General features: G+C 45.0%; 1 protein-coding gene across 2 annotated transcripts in view; it reads left to right on the top strand.

The window, feature by feature from the left end:
- The window catches only part of LOC146172109 (uncharacterized), a 224,921-nt gene that overhangs the window by 164,673 nt on the left and 36,707 nt on the right, over positions 1-23,541 (top strand). For both annotated transcript variants that reach the window (XR_014702432.1, XM_084585729.1), the window contains exon 4: positions 11,508-11,737. Coding sequence is in view for 1 of the 2 variants with exons in the window: in XM_084585729.1 (XP_084441855.1) it covers positions 11,508-11,737 (230 nt within the window). In the remaining variant the exon portion in view is untranslated. The remainder of the gene's footprint in view (positions 1-11,507; positions 11,738-23,541) is intronic.

The following is a 23,541-nucleotide window of genomic DNA, read 5'->3' as shown; positions in this document are numbered from 1 at the left end:
CAATGTCCTCGCCTGCCGCTCCCGCGAAAGTCCGGGGCTCCTGATAGTGATGCGAAGAACTGTTCGCTGCGCCCGCAGGCCGATCTTCAGCCTGGATCACCGCGTCACCACGGGCTGCTTGCGGGTTTGCTATAAGCAAACAGCAAAAGCCAAACATCCTTAGGAAAGTAAGGTTCCAGACATGCTTCTCACCAACATTGTGCAATATCTGTATGCACTCTGGAACGGCATTCCAGACAATGTTGCTCTAATCACTTGTTCACATCACTTCGTTGCAGATGTAAAAGCTTTCCTGAAGCTGTGGATATGTATTTTTTAATTTAACTATCGGGTTTGTAGGGTTTAATGTCCCATAATTTTACTATCTCTTTTAGGGTATTTAATGAAATGAAGTCTAGTACTGCACACCAACAGAAGATATGCAAAACTGGATATGCCAGGGCATCCCATCATAAAGGGCCAGTGAGCCTTTTTTTTACATTTAAGCCTTTTACAATTTCACACCACTTTACAATAATATTGCAGCTTTCAAGACTTCCATAAGACTTTTTTGCAAGCCCTTGATGAACAGTATCAAATTGTCGATAAGGACATGAGCTGCATCGACCGCACTGCTGATGGATAGCTTTCTTCCTTCACTTTCCTGTATGCTTTAAATTCTGGCTAAGCACTGTGAACGTCAGTAATACTGCATCGGAAATCCTGCTCATGCTAAAGACTACCGTTGCAATGGGCACACAACACAGACGAAAATAAAAAAAGTCGAGAGAATAACACGCAGCCAATCCTGACATGTCAACAATTCTGCACACATTCCTGCTTGTCAGCCGGTCAAGGTTAGGCAAGTAAGGAAGGCTAAATAAGTCACTCGCTTAGCCAAAGCATCTGAGGCAATGCACCTGGTGCCAAATGATACTAACCAAAGCCATTTACCATGTGAGCACACTAAATGCATAGCAAAGAGGAAATTCACAAAAAAAAAAAAAACTGATGAATACCGAGAGTAAAACACAGACACTTGCCAATCATGAATAAAGATAATCTCGTGGCACAACAAAGAAACCAAACATTTGTTAATAGTACATGATACCACCTCAGTCTTCATATGTAATAATGCATACCCAGGAAATTTTTCATGTCCATGAATTGAAGTAGTACCTCAGCGTACATCACATTGTTGAAACAGGTCGCTGTTGAGGGCAACGCAAAGGGCATCTTGCATTACCAAACCTTCAATTCCTCTCTTTTACCAGAACATTTCCCAGCTTGATACATAAAAGACAGGTCTCTGTTGCACTCTTGGTCTTGATTTTGTTTTATTTTTGTGTTTGCTCATTTCATATACATATAATCATGCTCCAGAAACATATGCACTTTGTTGATAGCAGTCTTCCTACCTTTGCGATTTGTCCTGCACTCTTGGTTCAGTATGCTTCATCACTAACTTGAGCAGCCGAGTGTGGCAGAGCAGGGCCCACAAATTCTCTAACTTGCACCCCTTTCCAAAATGTCCCCTTCGGTGAAACCTTTGGTGAAAATGTTGCTCTAATCACTTGCTCACATCACTTCGTTGCAGATGTAAAAGCTTTCCTGAAGCTGTGGATATGTATTTTTTAATTTAACTATCGGGTTTGTAGGGTTTAATGTCCTATAATTTTACTATCTCTTTTAGGGTATTTAATGAAATGAAGTCTAGTACTGCGCACCAACAGAAGATATGCAAAACTGGATATGCCAGGGCATCCCATCATAAAGGGCCAGTGAGCCTTTTTTTACATTTAAGCCTTTTACAATTTCACACCACTTTACAATAATATTGCAGCTTTCAAGACTTCCATAAGACTTTTTTGCAAGCCCTTGATGCACAGTATCAGATTGTTGATAAGGACATGAGATGCATCTACCGCACTGCTGATGGACAGCTTTCTTCCTTCACTTTCCTGTATGCTTTAAATTCTGGCTAAGCACTGTGAACATCAGTAATACTGCATCGGAAATACTGCTCATGCTAAAGGCTACCGTTGCAATGGGCACACAACACAGACGAAAATAAAACAAGTCGAGAGAATAACACGCAGCCAATCCTGACATGTCAACAGTTCTGCACACATTCCTGCTTGTCAGCCGGTCAAGGTTAGGCAAGTAAGGAAGGCTAAACAAAGTCACTCGCTTAGCCAAAGCATCTGAGGCAATGCACCTGGTGCCAAATGATACTAACCAAAGCCATTTACCATGTGAGCACACTAAATGCATAGCAAAGAAGAAATTCACAAAAAAAAAAAACTGATGAATACCGAGAGTAAAACACAGACACTTGCCAATCATGAATAAAGATAATCAATCTCGTGGCACAACAAAGAAACCAAACACTTGTTAATACATGATACCACCTCAGTCTTCATATGTAATAATGCATACCCAGGAAATTTTTCATGTCCATGAATTGAAGTAGTACCTCAGCGTACATCACATTGTTGAAACAGGTCGCTGTTGAGGGCAATGCAAAGGGCATCTTGCATTACCAAACCTTCAATTCCTTTCTTTTACCAGAACTATGCCCAGCTTGATACATAAAAGACAGGTCTCTGTTGCACTCTTGGTCTTGATTTTGTTTTATTTTTGTGTTTGCTCATTTCATATGCATTTAATCATGCTCCAGAAACATATGCACTTTGTTGATAGCAGTCTTCCTACCTTTGCGATTTGTCCTGCACTCTTGGTTCAGTATGCTTCATCACTAACTTGAGCAGCCACACACATTGATAGTGTGGCAGAGCAGGGCCCACAAATTCTCTAACTTGCACCCTTTTCCAAAATGTCCCCTTCGGTGAAACCTGACTGAATAAAACACTCGATCAGTGTGTTTCCACCTGCTCTGGCCTGCACTGCTGGAGCTGTACACCATATAACAAAAAAGTACCTGATATAAAAATGTGATGAGGCACAATGTATAGCTGCACTTGCCTTCCTGCCTGATCAAATTTTACAGCAACGATACCAATGTTATATAATATTCGACAACTTGTAACTACCAGCTGCGCATTCTTGTCCCATGAGTGCTAACATGCTAGCAAAATGATGATGTATAGTAGGATTTCCACAGTACATAAGCTTTACTCATTTGTTTTCTGATAGGGGCCTTTCATGAGTATTTTCTTCAAAATTTATAAGTGAGGCTCTGCTGTATGTGTATAGTACTAGTATAGTACTGGGTATAGTATAGTATAGTACTAGTAATGTCCCTACTGAAGGTGTCCACAGTAGACCTTCCGGTGAGATACCCATAAAGCTGGCAACGAGTTGGCCCGATTATGGGGCTTAGTTATTGCCCTTAGCGACCCAAGCTATGAGGGCCACGCCGCAGTGAAGTGCTCCGAATAATTTCAACCAACTGAGGTTCTTTCATGTGCACTAATATCATAAATACAGGTTCGCACTGCATTTGGCCAGGATCAAACCCAGGTCCCCTGCCCTATAGTAGCTGAGTGCCCTATGCAACAAGCTTAGCAGCATGCCTTGGGGTTCAGAACAATGGGGAATGTACAATGCCTAAAAGCACTAAAATAGAATGAGTCACTGTTGTCATTGGTGTCACACCGTTTTCTTGAGCAGGCTGATCAGTCTTGTCACCAACACCATTACCATCTCATGGACTGTAACAGCTGTTCTGAGCAAGGCACAATGTAATTTAGGATGAATTACTGCATTCATTGGAGGGCTTCCATACAAGAAACCGTTTCGGAAACTTCTAACCAACATCAGTGCCCCAGTTAACAGCGATCATTTAGCCCAATTAACATGCGCACAACACATGCAGTCATTATCTGCAATGCACCATTTTGAGTTCCATACAAGATTTTTACTCAGGAGCTCCTATCATATATATGGTGAAATAAATGAATTGTTATAGCAGTATTGTTTTTGCGCTATACATATTTACTTCAGTGCTACTATCAAGCAGCGGTACAATTAATACAGAGCACAGTCATTTCCAGTCGCTGTCTTTAAATGACATTATTTGCGGTAAACGCTTCCGCGTTCTCCATAGAACTCTCCGCAACAATGCACTGCAGCTGATCCACAATTTGGAACGCACATATGAATTAAATTAGGCGCCAGTGTCGCAGCAGTAATCCGTTGCACACATAGTCGCGTCACGAAAGGCTGAAACAACTGCGCCTCAAAGTTCTGTGCATTTCTCGAAATTGCATGTTCATCTCGCATTATATCCCAGCAGCCTTGTTTACAACGCCGCGACAACGCCGATCGAGCGATAAACCCTTGACAGCGGCTGGCCCAGAAACGGGGCAATGTTTGCCACCAGAGTTATTGATTTAGAAAGGTCGTAACGCACACTAGTTGGTTATTCCCACATGTATTTATGTTGTCAGCGTAAGAGACTGGCATTTCTCAAATCTCGCTTACACAAGAACTTGGTTAGAGCCGAAAAGCACGCGCTTTAGTAACATACTCACCTTGTGATACCCATCAACAGCTGCAAGCACGCTGTTTGCTGCGTTGTGCATCGTGTGCGTGTCGTTCATCGTTGCTGGTACGCCGACGCCAAATGAACCCCATTCCTCCAGTCCGAGGCAGACGACGAACATGCGTGACGCCATATGCATTTTGGAACGCCTAGCTGTTGCCACGGCAACCGAGAACGAAGGAACTGACGTCGCGTGATGGCGACGATGACAATCTGCCTTCATTTGGGCTGGAAACGGAATGTCCATGAATCTCTACTACAGTATCTTTCGCACCCCGGTGTAGGATCATTATCATGGAGGAAGGAAGTTTCCTCCGTGATTATTATTCAGTACGGCGTGTGTAGGATGCTGTGAAATTTGTGTCACCGAACGTTGGCAATCTGCTGTCTGGCCATGGTCTGGCTGCCTTCGAAACCAAAACCAGCGTTTACAGCATATGTCTTGCGTCTTGCAGTGGTGGTGACTGTTTTCTTGCTTGTCGTTTTGTTGCCGTGATCATTACGTCATACGCATTGTTCCAAGGACGGTTACCTCAGGCATTCCTCAGCGTGTTGCGCGTGCACCTTGCGCGCGAAAGGTGCTGCGCTACGTGTGCACGTTTGCGCATTCCATCTACGTGTCACAACGAAAATGACGGCAGTTGTGCAAGTCATGAGTTGTTGCTTCCCGCAAGCTGCGTGCTGTAATGAATTCGTTGTTACGTAAGTTGTCTTACGGTCTAGCGTTGTTTTTTTGTTTTTTTTTTTTCCTGATGACTACCTACATTCGCGCACACCATCGCGTTCGCATGCTGGCGCTATGTCGGGTACGTCTCGTGGCTGCCGATAGTCGGTCGAAGCACTCGGCCCAGTTCGCGCTTATGCAGCACAGGTCGCTTTACTGTTGATGGCTATGTTCATTCATGTGGTACGGTTTTCAGCCATGAATATCTTTCTATAACATGATGCTGTTCTGGACACTTCGACGATTTGCTGAATGCATGATCAGACTTGTGTGGCCCGATCGCGTGCATCTTCATGACTGTCGTCTGATGTTCTGCCAAACTGCAGCGGTGATTAGCTTAATTAGGTCTAATTCCATTGCATAAACTGGCGGGCGTTTGTTCTTTCTTGGAGGCACGTGCCAGTTTGGAATGATGACAAGTTTAGGGGTTAAGAGTGTAATCCGTTCAATGTTCCAAATATTTCTTCGTGTATGTGCGGCTCGCCCGCGTGTTTCAAGTGATCCACTTCGTCGCGGCGAGTCGCAGTGACTGAAAAACGTTATTACATATGCGCAAAACTGTTCAAGCTAGCTTTGCATTGAAACAGATGCAAACATGTTTGCATTGCAAGAACAAAAAAAAAAATTATTGTCCGAACGTGAGCCAGACACCTTTGTATCCATCTCACTGCATGCAAATCAACAACACATTCTGAGCACACATGTATTCTGGGTTGCCATAACTCCCTTGCATCATGCTTAGTTTAATATTTGATGCTTCTGAATTGCATATTATTGCCTAGTGCTTTCTTCATGTCTGCATGCAGTAGACAGATAAACCAGTGTTCTCCTGGCTCGCTGTTCTGCTTAATTTCTTGCATGTAGTGTTTTGTGCGCTGGTGAAGAGAAATTTTGCTTCGCAGAAAGACTGTGAATTTCCTTTAAGAACCTTTGTACAGAAAGGGGGGCGCAAATAAGTCTTTTGCCTGAAAGCACTTAGAAGCCCAATGCTTTTTTTTTTTAAGTGCAGAAATGCAGTTTAGAGCATGGTTGGAGAATAAAAATGTTTTGTGACATTAGTACAATAACAACTGTGTCAAGGCAACCTGACACAAATAAACCACAGGAGCAGTAGTTCTGAAGCATAAACTTGGAATTTTTTTAATTTTTTTTTCACATTTGTGCCTTCTTGAGTCAAGGAGGTGAATCAAAAAGTGCCTACAAAAATAGATATCGAAAACCAGCAGAGGGGCCATTAAGGCATAGATGCTCTGTCGAGACCTGTTGTCAAGCCTTCTTTGGCAAGGATGCAACACGAATGGTAGCTGTGGTTCATTTCTTCAGGAAGTAAGACCTACATCTGATGAATGCCGACAGGGAGGGAAAATTTGTCGTGCTCGCACTCATCCTGTACCCAGTCTTGTGTGTGTTCTTTTGCACAACTACCATGTCTGAAGTCAACCTCGCTGTATATATGAATGCCACATACGGGCATCTCAAGAAAAGTATTGAAGTCACGAGGACTGGAGCTAAACACCTTATCTGTTTCTTTGTTTTCAAAATCCATACAGTGGAGATGTGAACGCAGACTTGCCTAAGAGTGATCTTCTGAAGAACCTTTCTGTTGAGATGTGCCTAAATTTAAAAAGTAGCTGTTTTTCTAGCGCAGTGTAACGTGCATAGAGCTCTTTTACAGGTGAGGAGATTTAAGGTTCTTTACTCTGTATGCCTGCAGTTCTTATCTTTGAAAATTGCCTGTAACTTCAGTTCATATAAGAAACACCCATGCAAGGCTCTACAGGAGAAGTGATTTTGCATTTAGAACAGGTAGACATTGTTCTTCCAGTGTTTTTTTGCACACCAGTAAAATCAAATGCTATAAGATGTGTCGGCTTGTAATTCTAATGACCCGTAATTGTTGATGTGATGTGCTCGGTTTCCTCATAATCATTTTAGGTGCAATTCTACTTCCGGAAATGTGGGAAGAATCATTACCTCAGTTGCTGTAATTGATGCAAAAGAGCACATGAGAGATCTTTAGTTATTGTGCATTTTGTTTGCTGGTTAGCTTAATGAGGACATTATCATAGGTTGTACAAGACAGTTATTACAAGCTCCCATTCCCGCTAGTTGACCTTCTATGTGACAATCATGCTAACGCATAACATTCCATGTCCGCTGCTGTGGTATATACCAAGTGTCCCTGCACTTGGTATATTCCGACTGATGATGAGGATGATGACATTGTTCAAGGCATGCTAAGAGTAAATAAGAGAGGAGGAGAGTTTGGCCTGACTTTGTGTGAGCTGTCATGTTTTTAGGGCTTTTCATATACAGTATATAGGCTTACTTGTAATCCACTATGTACAGTACACGAGCTATTCAGTTGCATGCCATGTGGTGCTGTTACAATGATGCACGCATTATAACAGCTCTTGTACCGGTGCTCAATTTCCAAACTGATCCAGCTTTCACTGCCATTGTTCTGCCAAGCACTGGCAAATATATTTAATATCTGCGACCATGTTAAATGCATATTAGTTTGCAGTGTCCAGACATGGCTGAGAACGGAGATAAGGACACTTTTAAAAAGAATATTTCTGCTGCTCATGCTCGTGGTGATCATTCTGCACAATAGATAGGCGGGCGAGTTAGTGATATATTTAAAAATAAGCGAACAACGGGGATGCTTGTCCTGTGTTTCTCTAGCCTTCATCCCCATTGTTCGCGCTGTTATTTTTTTAAAGAGCTTTCTGCTTTTGCACAGCATCAAGGCTCTTGTTATCAGTGGAGTTCAGTCATTCTGTCTTGTCCGACTCTTAGTGACCCTATGGACCATATCACGCCACGCTTTCCGGTCTCTATCTTCCTAACATGACATAACTTCATCTGCAACGCCTCGAAGATGCCATCTAACCATCGTGTTTGCTGCCTACCCCTTTTCTGGTGACCCTCAACCTTTCCCAAAATCAAATCTTTCTCCAGCGATTCCTCTTTTCTCATCAGATGACCAAAGTAGCTGAGCTTTAACATTAGAATTTGACGCTCCAATGAGCAGTCAGGGTTTATGGTCGACGATATCAACTGATTTGATCTTCTGGCCGTCCAAAGAACTCGCAAGAGTCTCTGCCAGCACCACACTTCAAACGCGTCAATTCTTCAGCGGTCAACCTTCTTCACAGTTCAACTCTCGCATCCATACATCACAACTGGAAAGACCATAGCATGAGTTATACGGATCTTGGTTGGCAGTGTAACGTCTACGCTCATTATTGGGTGGTCAAGGCTAGCCATGGCTCTCTTTCCCAGAAGCAGGCGTCTCCTAATTTCATGGCTGCAGTCTCCTTCCAGGGTAATCTTGGAGCCCAAGAGAAAATCTATCGCAGCTTCCACTTCTTCTCCCTTGATGCTCCATTACTTGATAGAGCAAGGCGCCATAATCTTTGTCTTTTTAATGTGCAGTTTAAGCCCAAACTTCTCACTGTATTCTTGTACGCGCATCAGAAGTCTCTTGAGTTCCACTTCACTTTCTGCCATTGAAGTGGTATCATCCGCATATCTAAGGTTGTTGATACGTTTCCCAGTAGTCTTCACTCCAGCTGAAGACTTGTCCAGACTGGCCTTCCTCATGATGCACTCGGCATATAGGTTAAATAGGCAGGGCGACAGTATGCAGCCTTCTCTCACTCCTTTCTCAATCGGAAACCAATCAGTAAGACCATGCCCAGTTCTGACTGTGGCCCCTTGCCCTTCATATAGGTTCCTGAGGAGACAGATGAGGTGAATTGGAACTCCCATCTCTTGGAGAGCTTGCCACAATCTGCTGTGATCTACGCAGTCAAACGATTTCGCATAATCAATAAAGCAGAAGTAGATGGGTTTCTGGAACTCTCTTGCTTTATCCATGATCCAGCTAAGGTTGGCAATGTGGTTTCTAGTTCCTCTGCCCTTGCGAAACTCAGCTTGCATGTCCGGAAGCTTGCGATCCACATACTGCTGCAGCCTACCTTGGAGGATTTTCAACATCACCTTGCTAGCATGCGAAATAAGCGCGATCGTGCAGTAGTTGGAACAATCATTGGCACTGCCTTTCTTTGGAATGGGGATGTAAACTGACCTCCAATTATGTGGCCACTGCAGGGTTCTCCAAATTTGTTGACATAATGTATACAGAATGTTAACAGCGTCGTCATGGTTGAGGTTTTGAAGCAACTCAGCTGGAATGCCATCAATTCCGCTAGCTTTATTCTTAGCAAGGCTGGCTAAGGCCCATTAAACTTCACTCTTCAGGATGCCCAGCTCGAGATCAGTAATCACAACCGTCTTATGTTGTGTTTGCACGTCCGAGTCCTTCTTGTACAGTTCTTCTGTGTATTCCTGCCACCTTTTCTTTATCTCTGAGGCTTCAGTGAGGTCCCTGCCTTGTTTTTCCATTATCACGCCCAGCTTAGCGCAGAAGCTTCCTTTGATATCTTTGATTGTCTTATACAGAGCTCTTGTGTTCCTCAATTGGTTGTTGTTTTCAACTGCTTGGCACTGTATGTTCAAGAAGGCATTCTTATTTCTTCTTGCTATTTTCTGAAAATCTGCATTGAGAACCTTGTATCTTTCTCTTTGCTCCATAACTTTTGCCATCCTCCTTTCCTCAGCTATTTGCTAAGCCTCTTCAGATAGCCAGTTTGCTTTCTTGCATTTCGTTTGCTTTGGAACTACCTTAGTAGCAACTTCTTGTATTATATCACAAACATCAGTCCACATCTCTTCAGGCTCTCTGTCTTCTAGATCTAATTCTTGAAATCGATTCCTCACTTCCACAGCATATTCTGATGAAATTTGATCCAGATCATGCCTGAAAGGCCTTCTAGTTTTCTGTGTTTTCCTCAATCGAAGCTTAAATTTGGCAACAAGAAGCTGATGATCGGTGCCACAATCGGCCCCAGGCCTTGTTTTTACTGCTTGTGTAGCAGTTCTCCATCTCTGCCTGCAAAGAATATAATCAGTCTGATTCCTGATCAGACCGTCTGGTGAAATCCATGTGTACAGGTGCCTCTTGTGCTGTTGAAAATGAGTATTAATTATGGTCGGTTGTTTTCTTGACAGTTATTATTTTGGCATTCAGGGCAGCTCGCCAAATTTGTTTTGTACTCATGGCAAAATAAAAAAAAAGAAATTGATGTTATAGAGTTTTGTGTAACTTAAATTATGCTTGGGTAATCAAAGAAATTAGTAATGGAATCTGTTTAAGGGAAAGATAATTAAACTGAAAGTAGAAGAAAAAACGTGCCGATGGTGGGAACCGAACCCACAACCTCTGAATATCGCGTCCGGTGCTCTTCCAAGTGAGCTACATCGGTCTATGTCCCCCCTGCTACTTTCTTGATTATTAATGTTGTCTATGTACGGACCTTGAGAGTGTTCACCAGCGCCACCCTCAACCATAGCGGCGGACGTGGAACGTCCTGTGTTACCGCCAGTGTCACGTAGAACGTGATCAAGAGCGAGGGCGAAAGCTGTGCTAGAACGCTCTTATGCTACCAATGGCTTCAAGACTGCTAGAACAGACACACCCGTAAGCTACAAGCATATAAATGAAGGGGAAATGAGGGTGTTCGTTATAATACATGAAGGAAAGAAGCCAACAGTCGGCGAGGCCAAGGAAAGCATTGGGGATTGTACTTTATATCTTTCTATTTTTTAATTTTTACTTGGGTAATCACAGAAATTAGTAATGGAATCTGTTTAGGGGAAAGATAATTAAACTGAAAGTAGAAGAAGAAACAATGTGCCGATGTTTGGAACCGAACCCTCGACCTCCGAATATCGCGTCCGAGCACCGGACGCGTTATTTGGAGGATGCGTTATTTCTGTGATTACCCAAGTAAAAATTAAAAAATAGAAAGACAAAGTACAATTCCCAATGCTTTCCTTGGCCTCGCCGACTGTTGGCTTCTTTCCTTCTTAAATTATGCTTAAAATTTGAACACTTTTTTTTCTTTTCTGCCACGGGATCCAAGCTTGTGATCCCTATCATCATTTGGAAATGATGCAGTGACCTTGCATCAGAGATCTGGAATGAAAAAAACTGCAGTAATGTGATCTTAGTTTCTTGTAAAAAGTGGTTTTGGCAGGTGATGCCACTGTCTCTCTTTTTTCACATTACCTAGCTTAACTCATCACTGCTTTCTATGACAGCAATCTGTTTGTCAGCTGCAGCTTCAGTCTTTCTTTGGTGTCCCTAGAAAGGCTGACAGTTTGGCTGACCGGTTTGACATTGCTTCTCACTCAATTTTGTGCTGTGATTTCTTGTTGCTTGTGCAGAACACCATCGCAGCTGGAGCTTCAGCTGTCGTTGCTCATCTCGGATGAGGAGGAGAGTCATGACTGGTATCTTACGGCACAACAGGCACCCCTGTGTGATGAAAAAGCAACATTTGTGCTCAGTGATGTGTACAGGAAGGTGGTGAAGAACCTTTACGAAGGGCCCATATACCAGATGGACTGCAGTGGCCAGCTACGATGTGGTTCAACTGGTCTTACAATACCACCAGGTAGGGGTTTAATTTTGAACTGGTCTGCACATGGCTTAGTTACTTCATTTTTACCTTAACTGCTAACCTGATGCACGTGAGATATTTTGGGAGGGGTATGCAAAAGAAAAGTATGAAAGGTGAATGAGAAGAGAATACGTTGTAAGTACTCGCACAAGAAGAGCGAAAAGAAGAAAAGTAGCTAATCAAACACAGCTTGGGTAGTACCAAGGTGTAAAATATGAAAAAAGGAAGTGGATTACAAAGGTTTGAAGCTGAATATAGGAAAAAAAATAATGTTTAAAAATTCAAAAATGAATATCGTGCAACTGAAAAAGTGATCAGAGGAGCACATAGAAGTATTGCGTGTGGCATTTTGAAATTCAGAATAGGCTACATATTTATGGTTGTGGGGATTTTAGTTTCACTGAGAGCTGATGCTTTTCGAAATGCTGGTTCCAGTCATGTTTAGTAATAGCCCATTTAAGCCCGTAAACTAAAGTGCACTTGTGGGGAGTGTCTCTCACGAAAAGTGCACTCTGAATTTGTTAAACAATATAACATAAGTGCACTCGAGTGAGAGTACGTTCGCAGAATAAACTTCGAGAGCCGTCTGTAGCTTTGCGGGCAGTGATTTCTTCGTCACAGAACGTATTGTGTAAATGATATGCATACAGGTTGACATACGTGTTTTGTAGGTATCTTTATTTGAGTAATTGTTTTAAGATAGCTACAAGCAAGGCATCACATAACAAAAACATGATGTAAATATGTATGCAACTTTCAAATTAGGCTTTGTTCTGGCACTGTGCCGAAGCCATTTTCAGTTGTATCTGATGTTTATTGATATGCAGTCTCCGATTAATGGGACGATATCAAACTTTAGTCATTTTTTTGTGTTCTGCTATATTAGAAAGCAGTATTCTGAACTTTAGACCTGCAAGTGCACATATTTCTTTTTAAATATTTTATATAGTTGCCAATTTCTTATCTGCAAGGGCACTCTGCTCTCTCATTTAGCACTGTGCAGTGTAAATTTTTTTTGAGATGTAGAGTGCACTGCCCATAATAACTTGCATGTTTCTCGAGGGTATAACCCCTGGTATTTGTCCGAGCGATGCCTGATGCACGAACATGCGTCCATGTGTCACACGCATTCAGCTTCGTTGCACACGTTCCCTCATTTTTCCATGTTAGGCGTCACTTTACTCTGTTGGGATGAATCAGTATCCACCTGCTTTCTCCCCTTCTCACTTACACCAACATCAATGTCGCATAAATAAGCAATGTGACCTTCCAGCCCATGTTGTTAAAGAGGGTCCTGCCAATCTTATCTCCCTTTTGGACCAAAGAAGTGAAAGCAGTGTCAGTAACCCTGTTACAGGAGGGCCCACAATCTTGTGTTAATGGATGGCATCTTCATTATGTCCACCGTCAACCTTCATCACAGAAAGTTTAAATGTACAGCAATCAGTTATCATCTGCCACCGCACGTTCCACTGCTCATACCCAGATCCCCTTGACTCCATAGATGGCGCACATGCTGGAAGTCAGTATATAGACCTGTTGCATCGGGACAAGTGAGCACGTATGCACTGGCCACACGCAGTAGTGTGCCACGGCAGAGTCCTTCAATACTCTAACGGTCATGAAACTGCCGCCCAAGACAAGAGCGGCTGCCAGGGGCGCCATCGCTGATCGAGGTGTCAGGAGATCGCGCCGGCGCCATGCGATAGGGTTGCACCTGGGACACTTTCATTCACACTCATGCAGTTATTTCCTCTTCTCATTACATTAAGCGAAATTGATCACGATTTTCCAGTATCCGCTGAAGGTTCATAATAGTAGTCTGCCTGATGCTTATAGGAAAAGCACTGCCAGCAGATCCACAGCCCAATAATCACCTGTGATTTTCTGGTTGTGATGTAGGGACTTCATGCTTATAATGCGACACTGAAACTGTGCTGAAAGGTGTGGTGTGTTCTTTAACCTGAAACATACAGGTTACTCCTGCATAATACGCAGTAAGGCAACGGCCGCGTTAGCAGGTGGTGCTCGCTTGATTCGCTCCGCACTTCGGTTGTTCGCGCAGCTTGTGTGCCTGCCTGTCCTAGCCATAGCATTATCCATGTTTGAACCTTTGGATTGCTCGGCAGTAATCGTCGTGTGATTGCAATGGAAGGTTGAATGTATAACTGCTGTTGTCGCTGCTGGAGCACCGCAGCATCAGACTAAGATTACCACTTTGCAGTGCAAAATAAAAGCTGCATTTTTTTTTAAACCTACTGCCTGTTTCCACTTGTTTTTTGGCTGGTAAGTGGATAATTTGACGCTACTCCTGTTAAGCCATAGCACCGTTTAGTACACACTTTTTCTGAGTTCCGGCCAACTACGGATTAACAAGGTTTTACTGTAATATGAGCAGTGTGATACCACTTGGTTGGTTTCCCATAGAACTGAATGTAAAAAAAGTGTGAGAGAAGCCACATATGGTGAACTGCTTTGCATCTATATCCATAAAGACTGAACTTTCTCATTGATAGGAAACTGCGGTGACCCTAAGTAACGGCCAAGCTCTGACCATGTTCTTGACTTGCACGTATCTCGCATGCAACACGCTACCGATGACCGACTGTGTACAAAATGCTGCCTCTGTTTTGTGGCTTAAGAAAGCTCTGGCGGCACATTTTGAACCGGCACAGTGTTGCATCAGTTAATGCTCATCATTGTGGAGCAAAGGTGGCCAGATATTTCCACAGCATGCATTGCCTGCAGCACATGGATAGGCATGTGGTTTGCACCCATGGAGAGGATAACAGCTCTGCTACAAATGGAGCAAGGTTAGAGAAAGACACGTGGCTATCCTGCCAGGCACTTTCAAAGCACTCGGACAGGGTGAAAATCTGAAAACTAAAATAAAAACAAATGGCAGCCCCTACGTTTAGCAGTGTGAAGTGATCTGATGCCTGCACTTAGGAATGCCAGCAAGGCAAAAGCCAGCTTTGCGGTGTTGGCAATTTCTTATAGGCCCAGGTAAGGAAAGGGAATTCGGAGAATCTTCAAAATTCAACATGCCTGTAAGAAAGGCTTTGCTATCACACTACAGCAAACGTTCAAACATTTGTCTTACTCATTTGTTACTATTTCATTTAACAATGATTGTTAAACTGTGTGAGGCAGAATAAAGCCAGTAATACACTAAATCTTACAATATCATCGCCTTGTTGATCCTCGTGCTCTGAGTGGCACTGATAACATGTATAGCAAGCATGCCTACCACGCATTGATGCTACCAAGACAAGCACATAACGTGGCTGCACATTGTTTTGGCTGCAGCTAACGTTTCAATTGATGTAGTGAAATTAATAATTTTTTTTTATTTGTTTTTTTCTTTAATATTTTTCAGAGAAACTACACGAACAGTTGGTTGAATGGACCCATAGCCTTTACGGCTAGTTATGGGTGCAAATACAAAACAAGTACTATGTTACTCCAGACTTCGTAATGAAAAACTTTAAAATTGGCACACAGAAATTATTCATTCCGACATTCCCGTGGAAATTAGTGTTTTAAAGATGCCGGAAAGTTATAACTTCATTTGGGACTTCATTCCACACATGGGCCCCACAATATTGTAGGAGTCTCCGGCCGTACATATTATAACAAGGTGGTTGTTATTTGTTAGGTTGTTATTTGCAAATCTTGTTTGTTTCTTTGGTAATCTAAATAAACTAAGGGGCAGGGGTTAGATTTTATTACAATGTTTGCTATTTCAGCTATCTTCAGTTTATATGCCATTGATAGCAGTAGGATGCGAAGCTGCTGAAAGAGTGGCTTACTGGGGTATGTACTATTTGAATAAGTTATTATACGAATGGCTCGTTTTTGAAGGTGCGAAACAGGATCTAGGTATGTTTTATATGTACCACCCCATGTTTCCAGACTATAGGACAACTGACTGTGCACAAAGGTGAAATACAGGATGCGTAAAATTTGAAGACGAAAGCAGTCCCTGGCTCTTACTAAAACATGACAACCATTGGCTAATTTGGAGCAAATATTAATTTGTTCTTTCCAGTGCATATCAGTTGCAATAGGACACCAAGATACTTGTATTGGGGTACCCTCATCAGATTCATGTTGTCATATATATATATATGGCGGAAAGAGTGACCCCTGTATCGACGAGTGCAAGTGCATGAACACTGTCAACTAAAACTTCAAGAATGTTCGGTGCAGACAGACGAGGATTTGTGGTAGGCGAAATGTGCACAGTTCGTGTCTTAGGAACTGCGGGTGCTATTTTTTCTAGTCTTGTGTCACGCTGCGACGCCGCATTGGCGACAAGGGCCGACGGCAAGGGCACGGTGAGCGGTGCAATGGAATGTCCTAGCGGCGCGTTGAGTTGTGCGGCTGCACTAGAGATGTCACCGAAGGTGGGCATAAGGTGTACTGATAATTGCATTCAGCCATAGTGCGTGTGGGGGCAGAACGCAGGGTATGGTGTTACAGGTGGGCGACGTGGCCTGGAATACCGCAGGCATAGTGGATAGGCCGGTTGTCATTTGTGCACCAAGGATTGTAAGGACCAGTCGTTGGTCAGAACCATGGAGCGACAGACGGTGGTGCCATAGTTCGCGCGTATGCAAAGGACTGTGGCGGTGGAGAGCGGGAAGTAACTTCTGCATACGTGGGAGGAATCTGTACTGGCAAAGGTAGAGGCAGCATGAGAACAGGGGGGCTGTACCTTAATGGTGCAGCACGAAGTGCGGGCTGCAGTGGAACAGGGTCGAAAATAGGTGTCACAGTTGCTGGCTGGCCAAAATTGGGAAGTGGACCGGCAACCTCCTGTGTAATGGTGTGTCGGATCGTAGGGGTAAGCAGCTGGGCTGTAGACGACAGGCGTGGGCCAGACAAAAGCCCTAGCTGTCGGGTGACCTCATCTCAAACAAAATCTTTGATGGGAGCCAAAAGGTCTTTGCTCACAGCCAGGCAAGAGATGGATGCAGCAGGTGCGGGAGGGCGACAAGTGCAGAGGCGTTGCTTGAGAAACTCGTCGAAACTTTGACAAAGGTTGTATACTCAGGCCACCGGGATGAGGCTCTTTTGGCCACAGCATGTGAAATGCATCGGCATCAATGCCCTTCATTATGTTCTTTATCTTGGCAGCCTCATCCATGACGGGTCGACACGCTTGCATAAATCCACGTCTTCAGTGTAGCTTGCGAAGGTTTCATCTTCAAGCTGAGCTTGTACGCGCAAGGCTTCTTCAGCTCGTAGTTTCCACACTGTGGGATGACCGAAAACATCCGTGAACTTTGCCTTGAAGTTAGTCCAAGTTGGCACGTCGGCCTCATGATTTCGATACCACAAGTTAGCAACGTCACTCAGGTAGAAGATGACGTTGTTGATCTTCATGCGGTCATTCCAGTTGTTATGACGACTCAGCCGCTCGTACGAGGCCAACCAATCTTCAATGTCCTGTTCACCCTGCCCGCTGAAAACTGCTGGGTTTCTCTGCTGAATGGCACCGGAGCATGAGAGGGACTGTGAAGGGGCTGCCACTGGCTGTTGGCCTACCTCGTTTGTCGCCATAGGTATCGTACGGCTGTGGGGCTCCACAGTAATTGTGTAAGAGTCGTACCCTGGCACATCCATCAAATGCAGAGGGGTTTATTAGGGGTTGATCGGAGGACAGGAGATGGTGACTGGTGACACAAGACGATCGTAGAGCGAAGCACAATCTCGTCCGAAAAAGACAGACCGAGCTTCCAGTGCGTGTGCCAGCTGATCGGCCAGGAACCCAGCAGTCTTCATCATCGTTTGTGTCGGCGCTGTATAATCTTCCTTGCAATATATATATATATATATATATATATCTTGTGAAAGAAGGCTAGGTTGAGACAGCAAGGTCGTGACGGCAAGGCCAGCGATGCCTTGTCTAGCGTTTTAATCCGATGACAAAACCCAGGCGCGTGCCGGAGGTGGCGCCACGGGACGATGATGATGGTATGTACAAATGAAAGAGGAAGATCATGGCATGTACAAATTAAAGAACATTCACGGAAGGCTCACACAATCTGCCCGGGGGGTCGGAAGCGGCCAGCCTGGCCGCTCCTAACTAAGCGATGTATCGCGGCGCACAAACGGTTTCAAGCGAGACACATGAACAATTTCAGTTCCACGTTGGCGTCGATCAGCTGGGGGATCAACAGGCGTCACTTTGTATTTCACTGGGGAAGTTTGGCTTATGACCTCATAGGGACCTACGTAGCGGTGATGGAATTTGTCACTAAGGCAAGGGGTGTGCAATGGTGTATAGAGCAGTACTTTGTCGCCAGGACGAAAAGAGATCACTCGATGTGTACAATCATAGCGAGTCTTGCGGTATTCCTGGCACGCTGCTGTGTTGAGGCAGGCAAGATGACGGCATCTGGCCACACGAGATAAAAAATGGGTAGGTACTGATGTGGAGTAGTCGGGCATAGAGAAGAAGGAAGTGTCGAGAATTGTAGTGGGAGGACGGCCATAAACGAGGAAAAATGGAGAATAACCGGTAGTCCGCTGTACTGCTGTGTTATAGGCGAATGTGACGAATGGTAGAATAGTGTCCCAATTTTGATGATCTGGTGTGATGTACATGAATATCATGTCTGACAAGGTGCGATGAAATCGCTCAGTCAGACCGTTAGTCTGGGGATGGTAGCTTCAGGTTGTCTTATGAATGGTGGATGATGCGTGAAGAACTTCGGCAACGACTTTCGATAAGAAGGCTGTATCGCGGTCACTCAGGAGCACCCGAGGAGCGCCATGACGCAATACAATTGATCGCAAAAAGAAATTGGCTACTTCTTCAGCGGAACCAGTCGGTACAGGTGCTGTCTCAGCGTAGCGTGTGAGGTGGTCGACAGCTGTTATAATCCAATGGTTACCCCCATCGGAGAGAGGTAGGGGACCATATAAGTTGATGCCGACTATGTCGAATGGCGGGGCGGGACAAGGAATAGGTTGTAGAAGGCCAGCGGGCGAAGAAGTCAGCTGTTTGCGACGTTGGCACAGAGGGCCGGATGCGACGTATTTGGCAACGGTGGAAGATAAGCCAGGCCAAAAGAATCATTTTCTCACGTGGTCGTAGGTTTTGTCAAAACCAAGGTGACCTGCAGTAGCGTCATCGTGGAGAGCCGCCAGTATACGTGGGCGAAGCACATGCAGCACGACTGGGATCCAGCGAGTTCCATCAGGGCAATACACATAGCGGAGTAGGATGCCATCTTCGAGCTTGAAATTGCGAAGCTGTCGGCGAAGCCTAGCATTGGGCGGGTCGGAAGTGCCGATAAGGCGGTCGATGATAGGACGAAAATAGGCATCGGCTAATTGCTGTGAGTGGAGAGCGTGCTTGTTCTCAGAGTCGTCAAAACAAATGGTTGTGATATACGTCGGGCAAAGAGATGGTCGGCTCTGGTCAGAGGTGGAAATGCATTGGGAAGAAAAACAGCAAGTTGATTCCGAAAGGGGACAGCGAGAGAGAGCGTCGGCGTCTTGGTGTTGGCGACCAGATTTATAAGTGACGTCGAAATGGTATTCTTGCAGGCATAAAATCCAGCGGCCAATTCGGCTTGTCAAATTTTTGAGTGAAGACAACCAGCAAAGAGCATGGTGGTCGGTCACAACTGTGAAGTGCCGACCGTATAGGTAAGGGCGAAATTTTTGGACAGCCCAGACGACGGCAAGACACTCCTGCTCGATAATGGTGTAGTTTTTCTCAGCTGGAGTCAGAGTCCGACTGGCAAAGGCAATCACTTTCTCACGCGATGTTGCATCACGCTGCAGAAGTACAGCGCCAAGACCGTGACCACTGGCATCAGTGTGCAGGATAGTTGGAGCGCTGTCACTGAAGTGGCCAAGAACAGGATCTGATGTGAGGGCGTGCTTTAGGTCATTAAAAGCAGTTTCGCCCTGTTCAGTCCACACGAAATGGCTGCATGCTTTAAGTAGCTCATGAAGTGGTGCAGCAATAGTTGCAAAATGCCTTATAAAACGCCGGAATTAAGACGCAAGGCCGAGGAAACTGCGCAAATCTGTAGTCCTTTGTGGACGAGCAAAGTTCAAGACCGCGATGATTTTTTCAGGATCTGGGCGAATGCCGTCATGGCTGACCAGATGTCCCAATATTCTAATTTCCTTCTCTGCAAAGTGGCACTTCTTGGTGTTGAGCTGAAGGCCTGCCGAAGCAAGACAGGTAAGGACTTCATTCAGGCGCGTGAGATGGTCATTAAAGGTTGCCGAAAAGATAATAATGTCGTCCAAGTAACACAAACAGGTTCTCCATTTTAGGCCATGAAGCACAGTATCGATCATTCTTTCAAATGTCGCTGGTGCGTTACAAAGTCCGAAAGGCATAACATTAAATTCGTAAAGGCCATCGGGTGTTGCGAAAGCGGTTTTTTCTTTGTCGTCCTCGTGCATAGGTATTTGCCAATAACCTGAGCGGAGGTCCAAGGTCAAGAAATATTCGGAGCTTTAGAGAGTCAAGGGCGTCATCAATTCGCGGCATCAGATATACATCTTTGCGGGTAATTTTGTTGAGTGCGTGGTAATCAACACAAAAGCATACCGAGCCGTCCTTTTTTTTACTAGCACTACTGGGGAGGACCATGAGCTTGTTGAGGGACGAATTATATTGCGATGGAGCATGTCATTTACATTTTCTTCAATTACTTTTCGTTCAGAGAGGGAAACCCGATAAGGCCGTCGGCGAACGATAGAGTTACTTTCAGTAATGATGTGATGGTGCGCAACACTAGTCCGTCCCAGTGGTGTGGAAGTGGCATCAAAAATAGCTTGGTGGTGTCGAAGCAATGTCAGCAGTTCTTGGCATTGGTTCAGCGTGAGTTTAGGATTAATAGTCTTTGCGAGAACAGAAAAAGAGACGTCTGACGAAACACGTTGAGGTGGAGGGGCGGTTAGCACCATCAGGGAAAAAGGTTGAACATCCACCATGCAATGCAGAGAAGTTCCTTTTGGGAGCACGAGGGATTCACGTGAAGTATTAGCGGCCACTACTGTCGCTGAGCCGTTGTGGAACCGGACAAGACTTGACGGGAAGGCGATGCCGCGTGTAAGATGACTATATGATGGTGCTATGAGTACGTCCCCGTCAGTGATGTGGTCAGAAACAACAGTAAGGAGCTTTTCGCACTGAGGAGGCTAAACAGTATCGCCGGCGGCAACAAGGGGATGATGTCGTTCAGAAATGTCAGATGAAAAATCGCTGTCTGTCGTATGGATAACACGGTCACCACAAGAAATTAACGCTGAAGCGGTTGACAAAAAATCCCATCCAAAAATCATCAGGTGCGGACAAGGTGAGAGCACAGCAAACTGCACATGATGGCGGATGCCGTCGATAACAACTCGTACGGTGCACTTCGCTGAAGGGTGCAAAGGGACGTCATTGGCTCCACGGAGTAAAGGCCCATCATATGGTGTTGTCACTTTTCGCAAACGGTAGCACAAATCAGCATGAATGACAGAAATTGCAGCCCCTGTGTCAATCAAAGCTTCGACCGGTAAACCTTCAGCGATAACAGCAATCACATTATACGGGCGATCAGGAGGACTTTAATAAGTTCGTAGAGTGCAGTTTGACCTCCGAAAACTGCAACACTTAGTTTTCCGGATGGCGGACAGGGAGAACGGTTGCGGGGCGGAGAGGGGAAACTGAGCAGCGGTATGGGGATGTGGACCGGCGTCGGGATACATGGTTCCCACGAGGCTCAGAGGAAGTTACTGGAGGTGGGGAGGATCGTCGAGGTGGGCTTGGAATAGTCCGGCGTTGATAATATGAGGTTGAAGGCATGTCAATTTCGAAGGTGTCGTAACCACGGCGCTCATTCTGAAGACTGCGACGACAGAAGCGGGATATATGTCCTCTAATACCACAGTAATAGCAGACTGGTCGGGAGGGACGCCAAGGTGCGTAATAGGGCGGTGTAGGTTGAGCCATCGCCATTGCATTGACGTGATTGTAAGTTGGTGCCGGTTGGGGCGGGGGAACCAAAGAAAGGGGGGATGCAGCGACGTGCGCGTGGGTCGGCGCTGGGCGGTTTGCAGAAGGGTCGGATGTCATAGGGTGGCTGATAGTTGATAACTCTTCTCTAATGATGTTGCGGAGAACGGCGTCATTAGAAGGTGCGGAAGAATGATTACACCCATGTCGACAGAAAGGATTGAGGGCTTGGAGCTCCTCGCGGATGATTGCTCGAATCATTGCCCGCAGATCAAGGTCAGCAGAGGTCGGACCAGTTGCGAAGCCGGGCTGTAATCGAGAGGAGTGCAGCTGGTCGAGGCATTGACAGGTCGTTATAATTGAATCAACACTTGAAGGATTCTGGGCAACTAAGGTATGATAAGCCATAGAATTGATCCCTTTTAAGACGTGGTGCACATGTTCAGGTTCTGTCGTGGTGGGACTAATGCGCTGACAAAGTGCAAGAACAGCCTCTATGTAAGACGCACATGATTCATCGGGACCTTGAAGGCGGGAAGCGAGCTTGTTTCTCGCGATCTCAGTCCGAACTGCCAGGTCGGCGAAGTATTGTTAGAACTGCTGTTTGAAAGTGGTCCAGTTGGTAGTGTGGGGTTCGCAATTAATGAACCAGTTTCTGGCGACCTCAATGAGATACAATGAAACATTGAGGAATTTCAAAGCATCGTCCCACCGGTTATAGGCACTGCAGCATTCATATGTGTCGAGCCAGTCATCGACGTCTTCGTCGCGACTGCCAGCGAACAGCGGCGGGTCACGTTGACGTGTGGGCAGAGTCGGAGGCATCGGTGCAGCCGAGGTAGAGGGTCCGGCCGGGTCGGGGTTTGCTCTCGGTGGACATGATTATGGTGGCAGTTCCCAAACGGCGACCAGAACGTAGCTCCAGCGAGAGGCAGGGCCCAAGGCAGCAGGGGGATCGAATTTGATCTCCACCACTTGTGAAAAAAGGCTAGGTTGAGACGGCAAGGTCGTGACGGCAAAGCCAGCGATGCCTTGTCTAGCGTTTTAATCCGATGACAAAACCCAGGCGTGTGCCGGAGCCGGCGCCACGGGACGATAATGATGGTATGTACAAATGAAAGAGGAAGATCATGGCATGTACAAATTAAAGAACATCCCCGGAAGGCTCACAATATATATATATATATATATATATATATATATATATATATATATATATATATATATATATACAGATAGACAGAGACTGGTTGATAGGTAGGTAGAGGGCAGGGTAGGGCATGGCAGGGCAGCGCAGGTTATATCATGATATAATACTGAAGAACACCAACACTGCCTTCAGGCTGACCTGTATAATGTCACTCTTTGGTGCAATAAGTGGCAAATGCAATTAAACCCTGTTAAGTGCACTTTAACCCTTTCGCTGTCAGGCGTTTCTGGCTGTGACACACCCCCAGTGTCGGCTTGGTTTCAGGGAGCGAGCATATCAGGGAACAAGCATAGCGATTTATTTTTGATTATGATTGCTATACAAATAACATAGTCAACAGAATATGCACATTTCAGTGTTCTGCAGGTGTTGTTCATTAACATCATCATAATTATCAGCCTGATTATAAATTATATAAATGAGGATAATATAAGAAAAAAAAAACTGCTCAATACTTCTTGAGAGACTCAATCCGAGCTCGACTCATATTTATAATCAAAAGAGCCATCGCTCCAGTCCGCAGTCGAAGGTCCCGCGCGGTCAGCCATCTGAAAGTAACCGCGCTCACGTAGGGCACACTTTCGATGGCCCGCACGCTGTGAAATC

This window comes from Amblyomma maculatum, unplaced genomic scaffold (assembly GCF_055883805.1).
Source record: "Amblyomma maculatum isolate TAMU_Amacu unplaced genomic scaffold, ASM5588380v1 scaffold_13, whole genome shotgun sequence".
NCBI lineage: Eukaryota > Metazoa > Arthropoda > Arachnida > Ixodida > Ixodidae > Amblyomma > Amblyomma maculatum.
This window is presented reverse-complemented; position numbering and strand designations above follow the sequence as displayed.